General features: G+C 36.9%; 1 protein-coding gene across 2 annotated transcripts; it reads right to left on the bottom strand.

The window, feature by feature from the left end:
* Positions 1 to 3078: 3078 nt before the first annotated feature.
* LOC137392775 (protein SSUH2 homolog) lies at positions 3079 to 21044 on the bottom strand. 2 transcript variants are annotated; one of them, XM_068079096.1, is made up of 10 exons: positions 20927 to 21044; positions 20549 to 20762; positions 19919 to 20090; positions 15864 to 15993; positions 15584 to 15769; positions 10121 to 10268; positions 8053 to 8164; positions 6580 to 6682; positions 4525 to 4629; positions 3079 to 3995 (listed from the first exon to the last, which is right to left on the bottom strand). In XM_068079096.1, exons 2-10 carry the CDS (start codon positions 20751 to 20753, stop codon positions 3849 to 3851), a joined length of 1308 nt encoding a protein of 435 aa, XP_067935197.1. In that variant the 5' UTR covers positions 20754 to 20762; positions 20927 to 21044; the 3' UTR covers positions 3079 to 3848. The 2 variants fall into 2 exon arrangements, with proteins under 2 accessions (XP_067935197.1, XP_067935198.1); XM_068079097.1 differs by having other exon boundaries at positions 20549 to 20765; positions 20927 to 21035.
* Positions 21045 to 22947: the final 1903 nt, after the last annotated feature.

Raw genomic sequence — 22947 nt, 5'->3', positions numbered from 1 at the left:
AACACTTCAAGATGTGTAAACAGGTTAGAAATGCTAATAAGGTTCTGCTGTGCTTCCCAGTGATAGAATAAATGAAATATATTTTTTATCAAAGTATTACTTTGGGGAATGACAGAAATTGTTCGTTTGAACATTTTATTCATATTGACCTTTCTACAAAGGTTAAATTTATTTATTGTTCAATAGTTTTTTAAAAAGCTAAAGGGGTTCATTAGCAAAGAACTAAGCAATATGCTTTTAGATTAACAGGCTTTTAGCAAATCTTATGAAATTAAACCAAATCACGACTTCAGTACATTCACATTGCCATTTCATGCTGCATTCACTTCGTTAAAAGAACTTTTAAAAACTTTATGAGAGAAGGTAAACACAAGCCAGCTCTGAAGTACTGATCAAGCCCTGGTGACAGTTAGTTGAAAGCTATTGGCATTCAATGAGCTAAGCCAGTGGTTCCCAACTGGTGGTCCATGGACCCCCTAGGGGTCCATGGACCACCTAGGGACCTAGGGACCTCCTAGGTCCACCTAGGGACCAAAAACCTCCTGTGGACCCCCTAGGGGTCCACAGGAGGTTTTGAGAGGGTCCACAGGCTGGTGCCAGGATTGGTTTTTTTCTAGCTAGATATTTGCAGCTATTTCTGTCTTGTAGTGATTAGATCAATGATATAAAACCCTAAAAGGATAGGCGACGGCAATCATATGGGCGGGGTTTAATGATCGAGCTCAGTTGGGATTGTGTTAGCCTGGATTTCGGGGCTAATGCAATTTCCGCGAGGTGGTCGCGTTGTCTTGGTAGGATTTTGAGTCCAGACTTTTATTACTGTACCTATATGCATCAATCGGTGGATAGTACCTGATTTCCAGTTAGTAGTACAAAACAACAAAACCTGTAACCAGCAAACACGTAATTTTCCCTCTTCAATTTCAGCGATATACTAAGATCCATGGAAAATAAAACATTTCAATTTACAATGCATTGTTATAAACACCATATATTATGAAGTTTATAAAGGGGTTCGTGACTTTTAGATAAGGAGCTCAGGGGGTTCACGACTCCAAGGTAGTTGGGAACCACTGAGCTAAGCAGTTGCTACATCTAGTTTTCTAATGTGGAAATAATGTACTGCTATACAAGCAACGCCTTGTATAACTCAATTTTATTAACGGAGTTACTAAAGTGCATACTGGGTTGTCCAGTTGTTGCCATGACGATGTATAATCTGGTCATGATTACATGTAGGCCTATGTCACATATCTTTATCAATTACAACCATTTGTAACTCACTCTCTTTTTTAACAGTGTTAACAGGAAGTTAACACAATGAGAGTCGCAAATGATAATTTGCTTGAAATCACCTGATCACCTCATCATTGGTTGTCACCATGTGAATATATATGCCATTATTTAAGCGTGTCTATGAAGTAAACATTGGTAGAACAAAGCAACATCTCAAGCTGAACTGTTTTTGATTAACTTTTTTTCAATTTATTACAAAAGTACCTTTCTATTTACTACAGAAATACTTTTCCAATAACTATAGAAGCACCTTTTGATCCACCATTAAAATACCCATACTTTTCTACATATTTACTAAGTAGCACAGTTTTGTTTCCTGATGAAGTATCCATGTCTATCTACATACCATAAAGGTATCCGGTACCATAGAGCAAACATCTGTGGTTTATTTGGTAATATTAAACTCACTCACTATTTGCCCAGCAAGTAATAGTTAGCCGAAGCAGATGTATAGAGATGTGTAACACTACAAATCTAGTTATAACAAATCTATCCGCAAAATTTGAGGCTTAGCATCTGCGCCAATTGTTAGCACCAATTGTTTTAAACAAAATTATATTCTGTTTTCGGTAAGCTACTAGGTACGTACTGGTGATTATACTCTGCTGCAAGCTATCACAATCCATATTTTGTAGCCTTTCTGAAAAGTACAAACCTGTCATTATTTTATTAACTGTATCAAAAAACTGAGGTACCTTTCACAGAAAGGAACATTTACTATTCTACTCGTGTAAATTATAGTTTATCAGTGCTCTATTCTGGTAGGCCAGAATTATCACTACTTAAACTACAAAAAGTTAGATAGATTAGAATACAAAAGACTATAAATTAAACTGTTTAGGAAGAAAAACTGTTCAATTATGACTTCAAAGGAAAATATTTACTTAAAAATAAAGATGACTAGACTAGCTGACAGAAGTCAGTGACTTGACATACATTCAGAGTATTTACTATTTAGTGATAATATTTACATGTGTATGTACAATCTATGAAGAGACTAGACTTACATCTTGAATATATAAAATGACTAAACTTACATGTAGATTATATAAAGTGAACTCTACTTACCTAACCAAAAACTGCTAAAATTGATATGCAATATGTGTTAGACCCTCTTCTATAAATTCCTATACAGCAATAACAACTCTCAAGAAAGTCTCTACAACGTTCAATGATTTCTTTTGTTTTGGCTCCAAGTGAAGCAATGAATAGCAATTGTCTGCTGCATGGTTCCCAAGCAACTTCATCGTAACCTAAACAGCCTCCATACTTGTCATTGATTGATCAAGCTTGATATCACATGGCAGCATTAAACAAATAAAATGGTCATTCCATAATGGGTAGCCTTGAGTTATAAATGCACATATACCGATCTATACAAAGCCATTTCAGACCAACAATAGTGAGAACTAAGGCTTACTTAAAACTAACTTGATTTCCCTTACATAGCTGCAAAATTACCTGTGCAGAGTTACCTGCGCCCGACATTAAAACTAAGCATTAGCCAACCATAGTTACATAGCAAAGCAATCCTATACGGAGGGGGGGTACATAAACTTTTAACAGTGATACGCTCAGCATATTAGGGGAAGGCAACTCTAGTCAGATGGAGGAAACCATAGTTATGCGTACTAGAGTAGACAATTATAGTTAGATGAGATCAGTCGTGTTCACATCAATCTGGTGTACATGTATGTTTCACTAAATCTAATTCTCTCCATGATGCCTTCCTAGCCTTACTGCCTCCATGACACCCCTAGTATTATCCCCACAGCTGTTGAGTAAGTGCAACATACTAATTTATTAATAATCAGGTATGAATAATACAGCAGGTCCCACAACACACTAGATGCAAATGGTTATTAATATATTATAGTGACATAACAATGTAGCCAAATTTTCATTATTCTGCCTACAATTGAAAAACCAAAATTGTTGAAAACATTTTTTAAAAACAGAAATAACCGGATTATATGTACACCAAGAGCAAGCCTTTTCTCCAACCAACCAATCATTGAACATAGACAAACCATTTCTATAGATATAGCAAGTGACCCCATCTCAGCAAAAATGAAACTTGTTTCTTTAATATTAACAAAGGAATTAACTATTATTGTACATCATGAGAATATGTTGAGTTTGTTGAGATCTTGCTACGATATGCTGTGGCACCAGAAAAACTTTCTGTTACAAAATAGTCCTGTCATACCCCCTTGCTGATTGGATGGTGAACAAACCGGCTAAACTAGGCAAAACCGAGTACACAACACAATGTAATTATTAAAAATTTGCTCACAATATAGCATAAAAATTCAAGTATCCTCAAACTAGACTAAGTATTTTGATTGTAAAAAGTTTGGTTAAAAGAAAAATAAATATCACATGCGTAGTTAATTATGCGCTGTAATTATAATCTATATTAGAATTACACTCTGCTTAATGAGCCGCCGGCGCATGCAGAGCACCTGTTTTAGTATGTCAAACTATGACAGAGCAGGGCAGCCAAATGTCAAACAGTGCAAATAAGTGGTGACAAAGTGAAGAAAGGTCAGTTAGAGTATAGTGCAGCCACAGCAACACTGCTGGGGGTAGTCAGGGGCGTGCACTTTCCTCTGCATGCCATAGACCCAAAACTTTGATGCTCTGTCCTTGAACTTGTAATCCACTTCTGTTACTGGAACAGCCCTTAGTATCTGCCTCTGCAAATCAAGAGAAACTAGACTAACTATTGAAAAGTTCTGTTTCTGTTACAGAAATCATCTGTTATATTCAGTGCTACAGGTATAACCATTGAGTATAGCAGCGCATTGCTAGAATCAGGTCAAGATGTCCGTCATAATTGTTGCAATCCATATCAAGTCGGTATTACAACTTTTCGAGGCATTTATATAGTTAGCTATGCGTGTAAATAATATGATGTTTTATATTTTCGAGTGATTAAGAATTCAAATGTTATGCGAACAGCAATGGTAAAGTTTGCCATTTTTTTCAACCTTGAAGTATAAAAACAACTTGATATTTTACTGTATAGATTTGATATTAACTATTTCATAGGCAGGAGTAAACATGCAGTCAAAAAACAGACCAAGGGAGGCAAATTAAAAAGGTGAGAGTTGTCCCTTGCTGAGTAGGAAATATCGTGCTATACTATCTGTGAGACAAATAGTGGAGGCTTAACAAAATCAGATCTTCCATCAATTATCTCTCAAGGTGAGTAAATTTACTGACCTGTTGGAGTTGTCGTTCCGTGGGATGAGCTCTCTTCGCCGCCTCTACCAGCCTCACAGAGTTGTCATTCACTTGTCTCACAGGAAAGGTAGTTATAGGCCAAAGCTGGAGAGAAAGGAGAGGTCAGCAAGGGTATGGACAGCAGTACGTAAAACTATATTTGGTCTAAACCACTTCTTCAGCTTGTTTATAACCTTTCAGCCTATTGGGTTTAGCTGAGAAGACATGTCTATTAGAGCTTGGAGTTGTTTTCTCATTACATGTTCATTGTTCTTTTCGGCGCATATTAAAAATCGGTGGCATAAGTATTAATAAAAAACACAAAGTAAACGAGAGAGAGAGAGATATATATATATACATATAGATGACATATATATGTATGCATATTATAGAGTCAATATAGTTTGCCTGCAAGTAAGATGTAGAATAAGCTAAAATAAAATATTTAAAAAATCATAAATAAATATCATAAGTCACAAGTCAACAATCTAATTAGTCTCATGAAGGAGGCACATATAGTGGGCTGCTAAAAGCATAACTCAATAGTAATGTCTACAAAAATTGGTGTAGCCAATCACAGCCAGTATAGATACACAACACAGATACACATACTGTAGGCCAGTATAGATAGACAACACAGATACACATACTATAGACCAGTATAAATAGGCAAAACAGCGGATAGGCATTAAAGAACTGTTACACACAAGGTGTGTGAGTAGAGACTATCAGATGTCTAATTGCAAAAAGTAAGCAACTCCTTGAAATTGCAAAGAGTAAGCAACTCCTCAATCCTAAGTCAACAAGTCAATGGATCTAAATAAGGAGCCGACTCTAACCTGTCAACATCAGAGACAGTAAGCCACAATAATAAAAAACACTAAATTATCTTGCTTAAATAAAATAGTATATTATTGTTAATATTAATAAAACGATGAATATTTTATTAGATGAATCATAACCAAGACATGCAAATCAGCCAAAGTACAAATTTCACATAAAACAACTAATAATTTTCATTGTAGAGCTATTAGCTGACAGTTTCACAGCTCATCATCACCTGTTACTGCGCCGGCTCACTTAAGTATCTCACATGCTTCGGTAATCATCACTAAGTACTGTATGTACTGTAAAGGTGAAAACACACTAGGCGATATTTAGAGCGATATCGTGATACGTGGCGCTAATCTGCGCTAGAACTCGCTCAGCGAGCTCACGCAGAGCGATGAGCACAACACGACGATGATGATTGTTGTGTTGTGAGCTCATGCAGAGCGATAACACGAGACTTTCTCTACACAACTTCATCACTACCGAGATGCATTTCGATTGGTTGGTTTTTACCAGAATGCAATTTTATGGCGGGTAATTATTTCTTATCAATGTTCACCAACGTACAGCAGCGACAATTTGCTATTTTGTTACGATTGAAACATCTTCAGAACGAACACTGAATTGTTCATAAATTTAATAAAAGCACTCCCAGTTCTGTACACCATAAACAAAAATTACAAAAAATCCGAGTTGAAAACCAACATTTGGAGTCAATCGTTGCGCATATTGACCATCTTGAGAATGGTAAAAATTTAATATATTACATATAAAAAACTACTACAAAATAAAATATATATGAAAATCGTAAAATATTACAGTTAAAAAATACAATAATCGTTTATTCTTATGTCTTCTTGTAGTGTAGGCAGTGTACAATCCGTGAAAGTGAGATAGGTTTAATAAAAAAAGCAGAAGTTGTTCCCATTGTTGCCTAGACGGCACCGTATTGACTTACCTAAATTTATTAACAACTCCGAAGAAACTAATGATACGAAATTTTATTGGCAGTTTGTGAGCGTATCCCTTATATCGTTTGCTAGTGAATCGCTCAAGTGTGTTTAGGCACACGCCAGCAATATCTCCGCCCTCCTCATGACGCTCGCAATAAAATCGCTTAGTGTGTTTGGACCTTTACTACAGAGCTATATGAGTGTAGTCTGTGTCTGTTAGTCATATAGTGAGTAGAACAGCTAGATTCAGGTTACAGAGGAGTGACCGTACCTGTGGCATAGACTGATTGAACACCTCGACTCCACTCACATCTCTAATGAGCTCATCAGGCATGGCTGTCTCTTCAAGGATGTAGTCTGTCACATAGTTCTTGCTACAAGCCACATGAGTAATGTTTAGTGCTTTACCTTAGTAATATTACGGTATTCATACTGATATCACTCTAATTATACTGATATTGCTATATCATTATTGATATCGCTCGATTACTACTGATGAAGTTCCACTATTACTGATAGTTTGATTATTACTGATAGTTCGATTATTACTGATAGTTCGATTATTACTGATATTGGTCTATTTTTGCTATTTGTCTATTTCAGAAAATAAATCGCACACGAATAACTATCATAGTTAAAGTAATATAAATTTTCATGAGTGATATTTTTATATAAAATCTAGTATAATGTTTCAGTCTTTTCAATGTAATAAAATTAATGTACTTAATGAAATTGTGTTGAGATATTAAGTAAAATCAACTCCTCTACTTTGTTCGAGTGCAAAAATGAAATGAAAAAGGATGTTTTTACTGACATACTCTATAAAAATCATCTAGGTTTGAAAATTTAGATTCTTAGTTATTTCTCAACATTCAGGAGTTGGATATGACAAAACAGAGACCGTCAATAACGTAAAGGCTAAAGCACATTAGGAAGTAGAATGAAGTGTTCAATGAATGCTCTGCAAAGCATAATCTGTACGAGTGTAATCTTTCATCCTTGACTTTTATCAAAATCAATTCCGTTATGATACTTTTAATATAGTATAGTTTGATATTCATTTTTAATAATTTTAAAGCAATTTTTAAAAGTGTGTTCTGAGTTTCATTTTCATTTTTTTATGGTAAGTCGAAACTATGGGTTTCATTTTACAACATATTCGCTGACAATCTAAGGCTAGTCAAGCCAAGGCTAAGCAAGCTAAGGCTAGGCGGGCTAAGACTAGACAATCTAAGGCTAGGCCAGCTAAGGCTAGACGAACTAAGGTTAGACAAGCCAAGGCTAAGCAAGCTAAGGCTAGGCGGGCTAAGACTAGACAATCTAAGGCTAGGCAAGCTAAGGCTAGGCGGGCTAAGACTAGACAATCTAAGGCTAGGCAAGCTAAGCAATTAGGGCAATGAAACAGCAGTAAACATGAAGTAAACTTGACACAAGATGAATACAGACACATTCCCCACCACCATCAGTGGAACTTGACTGTCAACTCCCAGACTTGCCAGTGAATCACCTCAATACTTCTCCGGTGGGCTTTAGTCTTTGCCCCCATACAAAATAGCCCTTAGTGAGCACAATTTCTGGTGAAACTGCTTTGAATTACTGCATTAGGCTACTCCCTCTGAGTTGATATGCTTGGTGTAGACATTCCATCTGTGGCCTTTTGGTGTCTAACTCAACTACCTAGCCCCACCTAAATCCTACCTTTATTACCGACACATCTCTTATAAACATACGTTTGTACACTTACAAAGTAATAGTCATCTCAATGAAGGCTTTTACACGACCTTGACCTTTGCAGTGTGGGCATGGAACTCGTCCATTGCCATGACAACGACCACAAGTGTCTCTTCCAGTTCCATCTAGAACAGAAGCGCATGGGTATTGTGCACTGCATAGTTACTAAAAGGGATGCGGAGCAACTGAGATGGAGTTCAATGAACACAAAGCAAACAATAAGACACAATAATACAACATCTTATGGATCAAATGGCCTAAAGCAAAAATCTTTTGCACCTGTATACTAGCAGGGTCACGTGTCAAGGAGGGTTATACTTTGAGAAAGCCAATAGCCTTTCAAATAAAATGCATCGACACAGAGATATGGTGAGATCTGAGAGTCAACCATGGCGGCGCTGACACTAGACTAAAAAATCCTTCCAGTTGCTATAGGTCAGGCTATAGGTCAGGCTATAGGTCAGGCTATAGGTCGGGATAAGATAGGTCAGGATTACTCAAGTGTAGATAGTGATGATATGCAAGGTACCTTCATTGTGACTAGAGTTTATCATCCCTTCTACTACAGACAGCGAAACCTGCGCCAAGGTTTATACCATTAGCTGGAAGAATACCAGTTAATTATAATCCAACTTCAACAAGCTGTAGCAAAACAGATTAAGCCAAACGTAAGTTAATTCAACTCTTTTCCCTGCTTCCTTGACCTTAGATTTCAAAGTTTATGACAGGAATAGAAGTAGGCTGCTTTTTATACATCTCCCAAGCTATCGCTCATTATATGCAAAGTCTCAGAGAAAACAATCATAGGAGTATCTCATCGAGTGACGTTATGCATCGAGTTGAATCGGTTCAACTTTTCCAGCAGCGACTGTCAGTGCCTCATTCAGCCAATAAGATTAATTAAAATGGCCACACATGATCCACATGAAAATGGCCACACACTTGAATGCTATGCATTCAAGCTAAATGATACATATAGAAGCAAAGCAGTGTCACTGGTAAAACATTTAAACTTTTTACCACTTTACAAAAATATCTGGATGCATTGACGCTAAATTAAGTGTTTTAGCATCTTGCTGACTGCAGCCGACCCATCAAAGTGTCAAGTAATCGACCCATCAAAATGTCAAGTAATCGCAACATTTTTAAACACAACTACACCTAGTTTAGCATTTGAGAAATTTTTAAATTTATTCTTTGTTGGGAAATTAAACACACTCTCTTGCAACTGCTGAGAGCGACTGTAACATTCGATAAGAAACGATAAACAAAATTGATAGCATGGTCTGATAAACAAAGGGAAATATCTAAGTTACTATTTATACTAAACAGTGATTGGCTCTCATGAGTCAGCCAGTTGCTCCAACCAATCAGCGCTATGATCTAGCTAACTCTTACTGATGCCTATAGTTTCCTTTATCAAACTCGAAATTATCATTTACCAGAAACACTAATGACCATCGTACTCCTTTATAGGCGCAACCAATAGGAGTGACGATGCATCTGCCTGCCGAGAGCTGCATACAAGTCTCATCTTGTCCTCGCAAGACTTGGGAGACGTATGACAAGTCATGCGAGGACTTGGGAGATGTATGACAAGTCATGCGAGGACTTGGGAGATGTATGACAATTCATGCGAGGATTTGGGAGATGTATGACAAGTCATGCAAGGATTTGGGAGATGTATGACAAGTCATGCGAGGACTTGGGAGATGTATGACAAGTCATGCGAGGACTTGGGAGATGTATGACAAGTCATGCAAGGACTTGGGAGATGTATGACAAGTCATGCGAGGACTTGGGAGATGTATGACAAGTCATGCGAGGACTTGGGAGATGTATGACAAGTCATGCGAGGACTTGGGACAAATCCTGCCTTAACCTCTGGTACGGTCATACTGAGTCATGGCAATATTTGACCATCACACTTCCTGTTAAACCACTAAAACTCTAGCAATGACAGCAGGTTTGTCATTTCTTATGGGGAGTAAGAGCCATCTGTGTAGCCTAGTTACTAGTCTGTCAGAATGAGCCAGGGCTGGCATGTTGTGGACAACTAATAAACACACATAGTAACTTACGACAGCGATGACAGTGTTCGTGGTGGTGCTCTCCATCTCGGTAATGCACCGTATGCCCACGACCTGAACAGTGGCTGCATGTGTCTCGCCCGACCCCATGGCACCGATTGCATCTGACGAAACCGCCTCCTAGGCACATGCCGCACATCTGCAGAAACATAAAATAGTTTTACGCATCTTTATATTGTCCCGCCTGAAGTAGACTAATATTTTAATCGGCACAAATTGCACAGCACCTCGGGATGTCTAGAGTCCACCCCTCATACTGCTGGGAAATGCGGCTACAAAAAAACATACAAAATTTTAGTAGATTTTATTAGAAAGTATCGGTATTCTTCCAACAGTTTTGATCGTTTTTCATGTTTGGGTTGGTACAACTTCCAAGATGTTTCAAGATTAAAATCGACAAAACTTGACTGCAGTTAAAACGCTTGGAAGAAAAATATGTGCAAAATGATGTCACTAGTTGTTATCATTGCTATAGTTGTTATCATTACTATAGTTGTTATCGGTGCTATAGTCGATATCATTGCTATAGTTGTTATCATTGCTATAGTTGTTATCGGTGCTATAGTCGATATCATTGCTATAGTTGTTATCATTGCTATAGTTGTTATCATTGCTATAGCTGTTATCATTGCTATAGTTGTTATCGGTGCTATAGTCGATATCATTGCTATAGTTGTTATCATTGCTATAGTTGTTATCATTGCTATAGTTGTTATCGTTGCAATAGTTGCTATCATTGCTATAGTTGATATTGGCTATTGCGTTCAAGTTGCAGCATTACGTTTCTCTATTCTGTCTCTTTGCGACTATTATAGACGTCATAATAGCAGTTTCACTTCATCTGAGCATTTTAACGGTCATCAAGTTTTATCAATTTTAATCTCAAAACATCCTAGCATCCAGATCAGATCACCATCAGAACTACATAAAAAGCAATCGCAAATAATAGAAAAATATTAATACAGTGAAACATGGATAACTCAAACTTCACAGGACCGAGCGAAAGTGTTTGAGTTATCAGAGCGTTCAAGTTATCAGAGCACAGTCACAAGCGAATGTATTTATCAGTAGATACATATACAAACTACATGTATATATAAAACTAAAGTATAAGTTGTTTGTTGTAAGTTAAAGGGCATCTGATGTAGAGTTTTAAAGTATTTATCAGAAAGTATAGATATTTTATACACTTGAGATTTGTGTGTTGTTTTAGGTGATGTGACTGCCAGAACTTTTTCAGATTAAAATTGGCAAAACCTAATCGCGGTTAAAACGCTCAGAAGACATTTTTTCTTCTGAGTGTTTTACTCGAGATCAATTTTGCCAATTTTAATCTTAAAACGACTTGTCAGTCACGTCACCTAAAACTGCAAACAAATCTCAGCCTAATAGAAAAATATCTATTCTTTCTGATAATTTTTAAAACTGGACATAAGTAAACATTTATGACCAATGCAAAAAAGCATACTTTACATCTGATCAGTTGTTTCATTTAAAAAACTTATCGAGTGTAGTCTGTGACAAGGTATTTTTTGACAAAGATCAACAGTGTGACTTATTGTAGAAATAGATTTTAAACAGTTATTATAGTCCTTAAAAACTTGTTAGCCTTTTCTAACAAAATTGGCTCATCGATAGATACGCCTTCACTACGCACTTGTCTAAACCAAGTCAATAATACACCATCCAAATCATCGTGCGACGTTGAACGATCTCTTAGCCTTGATGAATTTTGGTCACATAACGATCTTATTCTTTCTTTTTGTTTAATCCATGTTGACACTGCACTTTTTGGAAGATTTTCTCTTTTTGATAATGCTGATAGCTTTTGTCCTGCTTCGATTTCCTCGAGTACTTTAAGTTTGTCAGAAGGTTTCCACGCTTTTCTTTGCTTGCGTGATGCCATCGTAAAGCGGATGCCTGTTGTAGCGGACGCCAAGCCACGAGCCTATTTGTGACATTTTATCTTTATGTATCCGCATATAATCACTGTTACATTATGTATTTTGCATGCTGTGTTTATCTTTATTAAATTTTTATCGCTAATACCTTCTAACGTTTATACCTTGGCCGTAACTAAGCGAACGTCATAGCGACCCTATTAATCATTTTTATACGATTTCTTTTTCGGTTCCATTATACGGTACGGGGGAAATTATATGTACACTATACGCGTATAAAAAGCGCTTTCGTTAAGAAAGCAGAGTAGTCTCAGCTCCGCGACTAGTGGAAACTCCTTCGAAATAAATTGAACGGAAACCACGTTTGTGAATTCGGCAAAAAACTGTTCGAGTTAACGGTGCCGAGGTCGAGTTATATAAAGCCATTTATCATTGCGTGGGAACGGACCAAGCAAATCCATTCGAGTTAACCATGTGTTCGATATATCTGAGGGCGAGTTAACCATGTTTCACTGTATATATATATACTATGTACTTTCTTATAAAATTGTGTACAAGGTCATCATTAAGGTATTGGGACAGGTGCAGGTAGAAAAGCATGCATGTTGAGCGCCAATACATCAAGCATGCGCCATAGCCCATAAGTACTTTTTACATTTCAGAATCAGCGCATTCAACTGCTAAATTTCATGAATACCTTTTATCTATAGCGGAGGCTAAAAATTTGAACTTCATTTTATCATGGCATCTCATCAATCAATACAATCCATATCGCTGCCTAAAATATGCCTGATTACATACTATAAGAATGTTTCTAGCATCCCTTGTCTGTTTTACTGTTGCACAAAGACTTCAGGTATGTCGGAGTACAGGTATACTCCTCCACGCCGAACCATGCTGGTTGGATGTTTTTAAAGTGACATCACCACTAGCCCATGCATGGCAGGGGTGACTCGAACCCTGATGTAGAGACCACTCACATACCTGAATGAGAATACTTTAATTATGACAGAGTCAAAAGTGTTCATAGAGATGTTCGCAAACACCAAGAAGACTGACTAATATAGTAGAGAAGCAATGTTGCAGCACCTGCTATTAATGTCACTCTATCATCTCGATAGACAACTACTGTAGTATGACAGATAGGAATATATTTTTACCATGCCAGAGATATTTTTTGAGCCTAATGTGAAATTGCAAGTTTCATTCTGCAAATGATAGCTATATAGAGATCATAGTGAGCTACATAGAGGCCATGGTGAGCTATATATAGAGGTCACGGTGAGCTATATATAGAGGTCACGGTGAGCTATATATAGAGGTCACGGTGAGCTATATATAGAGGTCACGGTGAGCTATATATAGAGGTCACGGTGAGCTATATATAGAGGTCACGGTGAGCTATATACAGGCCACAAGATGAGGTAGTAACCAGAACAGCAACCGGCAATGGATGCAATTCAATTTCTCACAAATTAGCTAATAGAAGAGTACTTGACAATCAATGCTGACTATTAACCTTTACTTGACCTTACATGGCAGCTGTAAGGTTAATACCTTCGATAGTAATCCACTGCTACCAAGACCTCAGGCTAGCAATACTGCAGCGTAGGTTAAACCAATGATATACAGCCCCCAAGGATAGCCGACGGCGCTCATATGGGCGGGGTTTAATGATGAAGCTCTGTTGGGATTAACCCGAACACGGCACCCGAACAAACAAATATGCTGAATAAAGCACCTTGTAAATTTACGAATATTATGAACTATAGTGGTTATTTTACTTATCTGTTAAATTCATTTTGTTGTCAAATAAATATAGTATCCCAATATTGTCACCGTTATGATCAGTCAGTTGCCATTCACAAGCATTCGTGATATTAATAGTCACAATCGTAAAATAGCTCAAATTCGGTTTCGCATTTAGATTTTGAGTATGAAAACTACATTGCACAGCTTTGCATGCTGTCCCATCTTATTGGCAAGGTAAAACAATGTGAAACCGATGAAAGACTTTGTCATTTTATATTAGGGGTGGCAAAATATTAATCAAAAACTAGAAAAAAAATGCCGTTGTTCGGGTAATTATATTTAACTTTAGGCATATACTACGACCTTTACCAATTTTAAAATTACTAAAAGTAGGTAATTTGAAATGTTTTATTTTGAATAAACACATTATTTTGGTTAGGTATTATTCCTACATTGCAGAAATTCAATGTTTGCTATTGTGACCCGCGGGGTCTACTGGCTGAATAAGCTAATGAAACGATAACAGCGATTCGTGTTTTCTAAAACCTAACAAAGCAACGCGACCGCCCCGCGAGAGTTGTGTTTGCTCCGAAACCCAGGCTAGCACAATCCTAATAGAGCTCCATAATTAAACACCGCCCATATGATAGCCGTCGGCTATCCTTGGGGGGCTGTATATCATTGGTTAAACCAATAGCAATGTTTGTCATAAGCGCACGAGACCTTGTTCAGGCGCCTGCTAGGTAAGAGATTGTAACAGATGTCAAAGGTCAAGCTGAGGATTGAAGTGAGTCAGCAATGCCCAACCATGATAGAAATGCTAAATTTAAACTTTAAACCAAAAAGCTGACAAACACATCATTACCATCTATTCATATGGTTAAAATATTGACAAGACAGATAACTTTATTTTAATTATAAGTAATTTTTTCATAAAACAACTTTTAATCGTACCACACGTTTGAGCCTCAGCTAAAGTTGATGATAAAACAGGCATTCTTGCCATTTAAGCTACGTTATGAACAATCTACTCAGATAAATATAAACTATGATATGCGCAATGTCTTACTACCGACTCATGTGATCATGTGCAACATCTAGAAGAATTTTGTTCAAGATAGCCTAATTCTTCACTTCATTGTTCACGATTGTTTCAGAAAGTTATATATAATAAATATAACGTTATACGCACGGTGTTTTTTCTTCCGCAAGTGCGGCGAGATAAACTAACATTCAAATCGAATTTGAAAACTCGCCCGACTTGACACTTTACGTTATAAGGAATTTTTTATGTAGTACGAAGCAGAAACTTCACATAATTTTTTTACGTTATCTGGAATTTAAGTAGGAGGTATACGCTATAGTACTTGAACTGGAAGTCTACTGTACTTGAATTTCGGTTTTGCTTTTAAAAATTTTTAGGAAGTATAAAAACATTTTATTTTAGAATTTTTGTTATGTAGTGTTACATGAAATAGAGCATAGACTGGACTGGAGCACAGAATGAGCAGCAGCCAAAGTTGTAGTCAGCACCTTTTGAGTAAACTCTCTAATAAATAGGAGACCAGGGGAGGAAAATCTAAATTTGGTTGGAACATAAATCTCAATACTATGACTTTATTGCATTAAGTTTGTAAACTACTAGTGCTAGACCTCCTTTATACCTCTTCAACTCTATCCATTGAAAGCCTGATAACACAGCCGTAGGTACTACATGTCCTCAATCCTATCCATCGGATGTATGATAAGATTAGAGTAACTCTAACTATCCAATAAAGATACTACGGCTTCGTCCACTCACCCTCACTTCAGCTGTGTGTGGCACTGGTAGCTTATATACTTGGTCAGAAAATTGTTGAGTGGGAGCACAGGTTATATCCCATGGCATAGGAGGTGGTCCATTGAACGGCCCATCCACCGCGTCTCCAAGGTATGGAATCTCAGTACGAGCTGTTGTCCTTCCCTCACAGAATGTCTCCAAAGTGTACTGAACAACAGAGAAGAAATGTAAAACTATGGCGAAAAGTAAAAAGCCAATGATTCACAGACACTGTACATACCACAGATGGTAGCACACTTACATGGAACGCATTGCTTGGATTGATGTCTTTCATCTCCATCTGCTCAGCTGCCCCTTTTCCATAGCAGCAGTTTTCAGCGACATAGCTCAGCAGGGCAGCTCTCGCCTCCTCAGCGGTAATATTAGCAGCCCTGCAAAAAAACTTGATCATCACATATTCCAAACACAACACTAGCTGCTTCTAGTAGGCCATAACCCTGTCAACCATCTGCTAGATGATAAATATGCGCCATTTACCACTATCAAGAATGGTAAAAGATGCACGAAAGCACAACTTAAGGATAGTCTTTAAGTTCACAAACGGAAAACTTATCAGAAACATGACATAAGATAAGATTTGGTATATCAAAACTGAAAAATTCTCGTGTAGACTTTCAACCAAAAAACCATGAAAAGCCTAGTGTTAACCCCGTCGCGGGCGAATTTTCAAAACTAAATCAAACCCCCATGGGCGAATTAATTGTCCGAAAAATGAATTTTTTTTAAAAAGGTTCATACACTTTTCTGTGTGCTATTATGTGCATATATCTATGTTTAAAGGTGCATATGTATACATGTATATGTCCATAGGCATATATATATATATATTATAAACGAATAAAAATGTATAACATAAAATATATGCTTTTCATAATAATTGTCTATTTACGAATGATATTTTCGAAAGCATTCTCCTTTACAAAGGCATTCTCCTTTACATTTCTCCTTTTCAAGTAGTACTTGTGGTACTTGTTAGTCTCTGTAACAAAGAACTCCCACAAAGATGTACTTCCTGGATTGACAGGCTCAAAAAACTTTTCAAAATACTCTACTGGCTGAGCATCTACTGGAGTAAATACTGGGCCTGTCACTGCTACAAACTGCTGAATTGTAGGAGATTTATCTCTGTTCATGTTGGTTATATTCTTCCAGGCACTGGCATCACTCCTACTCACATACTCATAATTACTGCTACCAGCCTCTTCATCACTGTCACTTCCAGATGTAAAGTCATTCCAATCACAATCCGAACCTGATTCACCGTCATCTCTCGCTACTAAATCTAAAAAGTCACTGTCAGCTCTGAATCTCTTAGTAATTTCGGTACTAGTACTTGCTTTATTAGAATAATTTCGGGAGGTTCTTTTAGAAGTCGCCATGACGGTAAACTAAATTCAAACTCTCAAAAAATTCAGTAAATAAAAGCTAAAACCGAACCAAGAAGAATAAAAGTTGATAAATTATTTAGAACAATTTTCTAATTTTTTTCGAAAGTTTATTTATTTATCACTGCTAAAAACGATCGTTTTTTTCAAATTTAAAGTCAATTTTTGAGACTAACCGAAGCTACTATATCGTAGCTTGCTATTGGTAAAAAAAGTAAACAAAAAACGGCATTTAGCTAACCAGAAACTGCAATAATAAAATACGTTACCGAAACGACAAAAATGTCGCTCTGCCCATTAGCAGCCGTATCGTGAAGCGACAAAAACGTCGCTCTGCCCGCGAAAGGGTTAAAGATAACCAATTATGAATGCTGTCAGACAAAAATTCTTCATTCAATTTCCTACTCTAGGCAAACCTTTTCTTACAATCGCCTCGGAGTTTGAAATTTTTGATATAAGAGGTAAAATTCATGCAATTATCTATGTCAAGATTTAGAGTAACTCCCAGAATGTCCAAAACAATTTTCAAGATTGGTTTTTATGCAAAAATAAAAATGAAGATAGAAAATAACAATAAAGCATTTAAATAACAAAAATCATGTCCGTCAAGTAAATTCAAACTATATCTAGGGTAAGTTAGAGTAAGTTAGGCTTGTATTTACCTCTACTAAAAAATTTACGTCTTGCTAAGCCTTCAGTTTCGTTACCGTGTCTCTATTAATAATAAATAATAGAATAATAATAAAATAATAATAAAATTTATGTTACTAACTTACTTATTATAATGCAGTTTTTCACTTAGTTTCTACGGTTTCATTTGTTTTAATTTTGTATCTAGTTACTTGAAGTATTCGCCGTTCTTTTTAAGCAGAAGAACAAAGTTAACACAAAATATTATGTATTCTTATTTGAGCTTCGAAACGGATTAACTTCACGTGTCTAAGTTTGACTGTATAATCATTTCTAACATTTAAACGCATAAAACATATGAAATTTGAAACACTGTTGCAATTAATGGATCAACCGCATGAACATAGTTCAAGCGAATCAACAGGAATTAATTACGATGTCACAATTCAGTCTATCGGTGAGTGGCAAATAACAGTTGAAGAAACCATCAAGAGTGTTCCAGATGTTATTTGTCAACAGCATTACTGATTCGCCTGAAGTTTTGACATACACGTTACTCAACCCTATATCAATATCGCAATACACTTGAAATCGCTGTTGCATCGCTGTTCAACATATTCTTGAGTCTGTTCAAATATATGAATGGGTTGTAAGCTGAATCCTTTCAAGGACACCTCTAAAAGCCGACGGCTGCTTATCTACAGTACTTATCTACTTACTCATCGACTTTCTTCACGTCTGCAAACTAGTGCGAACTGAATGCTGCCATCAGTTTAAAACAAAGCTAGTAGTCAAACATAAAAGATTCTTCCACTGTGTAAACACAAAATCTTGCAAAGACTGATTGATCACATTTCATTCCGCATGAATGGTTATCAAATTCAGTGTTCAAATCAATAAAGGATAAAAGATATGAATAGCCTCCATACCCATTGCATCACATTCTCTACATTGTGAAATCATAGCATTAGAATCTTATATTAACATGCCAACAACATTATAATGGCCTGAAATCCCAGGAGAAAACGACTACAGCTTTTTCTAACTGAAAGTGCGGCCATTGAAATTTTCAGCTGCATAATAAAGATGACGCTTGTATTCAATGATGCATCAATGAAAGGATCAATGAAGCTGTCGTTCATCAACTAAAATGATGCAGATCATTAATGCTGCATGTACTCAGAAGTGGTCCCACAAAATAGAATTTTGAACCTTGTTTAACAACTTTGAGAGAAAACTTGCAACAATCACTACTAGGAGTAATCCTCCCCATGACTATAATCCATAGTCATAACAGTATAAAGTTTAAATAATTCATATATCTACTTATTTATCGTTCACCAACTCAGAGAATCATATAAAAGTAATAATACCATCAACATTATCAGCGTATTAATATTCTACTCAGCACATAACTTATTATTTTTATATCATTTGCAATCGTACCTATGTAGAGGTCAAGGTCACTTTACTGTATGAAGTGGGTTCAGAACTTCAAGTAAAGTCAAACTAGCATTCAGTGACGCTCGAGATAAGCAATATCCGAGATATATTGCGTCTCTTTACATCCCTTTGTCTAGCACGTAGTTTATTCATGGCTATGTATTTACAGATAAACTTGAACCAAATTTTAGTAGATTTTATTAGAAAGTATGGATATTTTTCTATCATCTGCGATTGTTTTTGACGCTTTGAAGGTGATCTGACTGTCAAGATGTTTCAAGATTAAAATTGACAAAACTTGATCATGGTTAAATGGCTCAGAAGAAAAATAAGTGCAAAATGACATCACAAGTTGTTATCATTGCTATAGTTGATATCGGCTACTGCATTCAAGTTGCAGCATTATGTGTCTCTATTCTGTCGGTCTCTTTGCAAATATAGACGTTATAATCGCACTTCTAATTGCTCTGAGCGTTTTAAACGAGATCAAGTTTTGTCGATTTTAATCTTGAAACATCCTGGCAGTCAGATCACCTTCAAACATAACAACCAATCGCCAATGGTAGACAAATACCCATACTTTTTAATAAAATCTACTAAACTTTTGCGCAAGTCCATCTTAAAGCATTAAATAAACTGAATAAATGGGCAGTTTTATCTTTCATTCTGCAAAGACTTTTCACAATTACAAACCAAAAGGTTTAAACTACGAAAGACCTTCAAGTTTCTCAACAAGATCTTAACATCACTTGAAACAGTCTAGCATACTGGTGTGAGCAGATCCTATAGTAACTGATAAGGCCACACCTCCATGCATTATCAGCCAAAGATAACTCACTGGCCAAAGTCCATGCTTGGTGCTTGCTGTTCATCATACGAAGGCGGCGGTGGAGGAGGTAAGAAGCTCCCACCTTCAAAGCCGACATTCCCATACCCTTCAAATGTTTTCAAGCCAGATGTATCTCCCGGCCTATAGTCAGCCACCTCCTCCGGTGCAGACGCTCCATCACCTACAAGTTATTAATGCTAAAAATTAGTGAATGAAGAATATGCACCAGTTATTTACAAACTGATTTTGATAGCAGGAATTTTTATCGATATATGAACGATAATCAGCACATGTAACTTGACAAACACAACTAGCAAAATCAATCGGGTTGAAGAAAACTCCTTGCAAAATCATTTTTAATAAACAGTAATAAGATGGTTCCAATAAATTTAGACTGTTTTTTACAATCCCATACATAAACCGATACCTAATAGAAATTAGATGGCCCAACTTATGTTGGCTGTAGTAGTTTTATGGCCTCGAAACAATAATAGCTTGAAGTTGTTATGTAGTTACTAGTGAAACGTGATTAATCACACACTTTTAAGTTTTAAAGCAATGCCTTGACCAAATACACACAGATGCCTGCTCCCTCACTACAATGAGTTGCACGTGGAGTGGCTAATCCTGTTGTCTTACCTGAAGGTGCTTGTCCTGCTGGTTGTCCTTGTGGGGATGGATAACCTCCTGCTGGTTGCCCTTGAGGCGGTGGGTATCCACCAGCTGGCTGTCCTTGAGGTGGTGGGTATCCACCAGCTGGCTGTCCTTGAGGTGGTGGATACCCACCTGCTGGTTGGCCTTGAGGAGGGTAACCGCCAGCAGCTTGTTGAGGCGGGTACGACATTTTCAAAAGCTATTGAAAATAAAAAACAACATCCTGATCGCCAAACAAGTCATGATTTCCTATGCTTATTAGGTGTCATTTTCTTGTACGAGGCTAGAAAACGATAATATTATTAATACAAAATTAAAGTAAAACACTGCAACATTTCCACTGTTTTTAATGACAATACTAACCTCAAGTTTGATTTTTAAACGAAGCGCTTACTGTCGACTGATCTGAATGTTTTGTTACAAGCGGATTCACCGCGGAACTTCCCAGCGGCCTTTAGTTTCTTTCCGGAAGCTTTCGATGCGGTTTGCAAAACGCACATTTTGATTGGTCAGTATTCCGATTTTAGTAGTTAGCGTTTAAATAGCTTTATCGTAGGATTACGCTGGGAACTTGATGTATAATGTGACGGCGCGACATTTACGTATTTCGCTTTCAATTATAAGTTTCTCTTTAATTTAGTTGACGTTGATTCTTCAGCCAGTTGTTATATTAGTTTCACTTTTATAATATGATTTTTTTTTATTACATTATTTATTGTGATAATCGACATTCATGACAAAAAAGCATGTTTTTCAAGACGTACCACACACTAATCTAGATATGAAGCTAAAATATAATATGAAGGCTAGAACATAAGCAAATGAATGTGAAAAATATATTGTGCTGTTTCCGTGACTAGTAACAAAAAACGAACATAAAACAAATACAACATTTGATGAGCATTTACAAGCGGTTACAGTATTAGCAGGTATAGTAGTAATATCATATGATTTGTCCAAAAGAACATGGTATTGGTGTTGTTGTTGGATGGCATACAAAGAGTTAGGGTTATGCAAATTGGCAAAGAAGATGAAGTTTAAGGTTAGTTTTAAAAGAGTTAAGGGTCAGGGTTCGTAATTTTCTGGGGAGAAAGTTGAAGTTTCTCAAAATGTTTAGGTTTAATTGGTTGTGATGTGAGGAGCTGGGAAGCTTATGCCGATTTCTGGTTGTATGTGGATTTATTAAGTGTTCAAAAGCACCAGAAAGGTAAGTTGGGCAAAGGTTATTCTTTATTAGAAAACCAGAGAGGCAGGTAAAGTAAATTAAGAGGGCTGGCAGAGGTAGTATGGCTGTCTTGTTTATAATTAAATGTGTTGATAGAGTTTTGGCCAGTTTTAGATTTCAATTGCCGGTTGGGTTTGACACAGATGAGTCGGAGAGCTCTCTTTTGGAGTAGATATAGTTGGTTAGTGTGGAGAGTTGGGCTTTGTGAGTAATATAGGTGGATTCCGTATATGAGGTAAGGGTGGATGAAATTGAAGTAATACTGTTTTGAGGTGAAGTCTAAGAGGTGCCTTAGATTGTAAAACAATTAATTAAATCTAAGATTGGAAGAAACCTTGCTGGAGATGTGTGATATGTGGCTTTGCCACTTGAGAGAATCGTTGATTACGAAGCCTAACAACTTAGATTGGCTTTGTTTCTTCAAGAGATGGCCACCGATACTAATGTTGATAGGGTTGGTTTTGGAGGCATTGATAAGTAGGTAGTGTGACTTAGAAAAATTTAGTTCCATTTTGTTCATGACACACCATTGCTGAATGAGTAGCATGTCTTGGTTTAGTTGCTGCAGAAGAAGTTGCGGGTTGCGGGAGGAAATAAAGAAAGTGGTGTCATCTGCATAGGTATGGACTTTGCAATAGTGGGGCAAGGATAATAAGTCATTGGTGTATATTTGAAAGAGGGTAGGCGCTAAAATTGATCCCTGAGGGACACCAGATGTGGTTGGCAGCATGTTTGATAGAACGTCTCTGATTTTCACGCATTGGCAATGATTAGATAAGAAAGATTGAAGGGTTTTCAGAAAGTTACCAGCTATTCCTATGTGTTCCAGTTTGCTCAGTAATATCTGATGATTGACTACGTCAAAAGCTTTGCGGAAGTCTAGAAACAAAAGTAAGAGAAGTTTGTCACATTTGACCTCATCAAGCCAAGTGGAGTAGAGATGGTGCATAGCTGTAGCGCAGGAATGCAATCTTCTGAATCCTGATTGGGCTATGTTAATGATTTCGTTAGCACTCAGATGAGATTGAAGGGCAGACAAAATGTGCTTTTCATATATTTTAGAGAGGACGGGTAGAACCGAAATAGGTCTATAGTTTGACAAAGCATTAGGATCTCCACCCTTGTGCAGTGGTGTTACAATAGCTACTTTCCATTGAGA

This window comes from Watersipora subatra, chromosome 4, assembly GCF_963576615.1.
Source record: "Watersipora subatra chromosome 4, tzWatSuba1.1, whole genome shotgun sequence".
Lineage (NCBI taxonomy): Eukaryota > Metazoa > Bryozoa > Gymnolaemata > Cheilostomatida > Watersiporidae > Watersipora > Watersipora subatra.
This window is presented reverse-complemented; position numbering and strand designations above follow the sequence as displayed.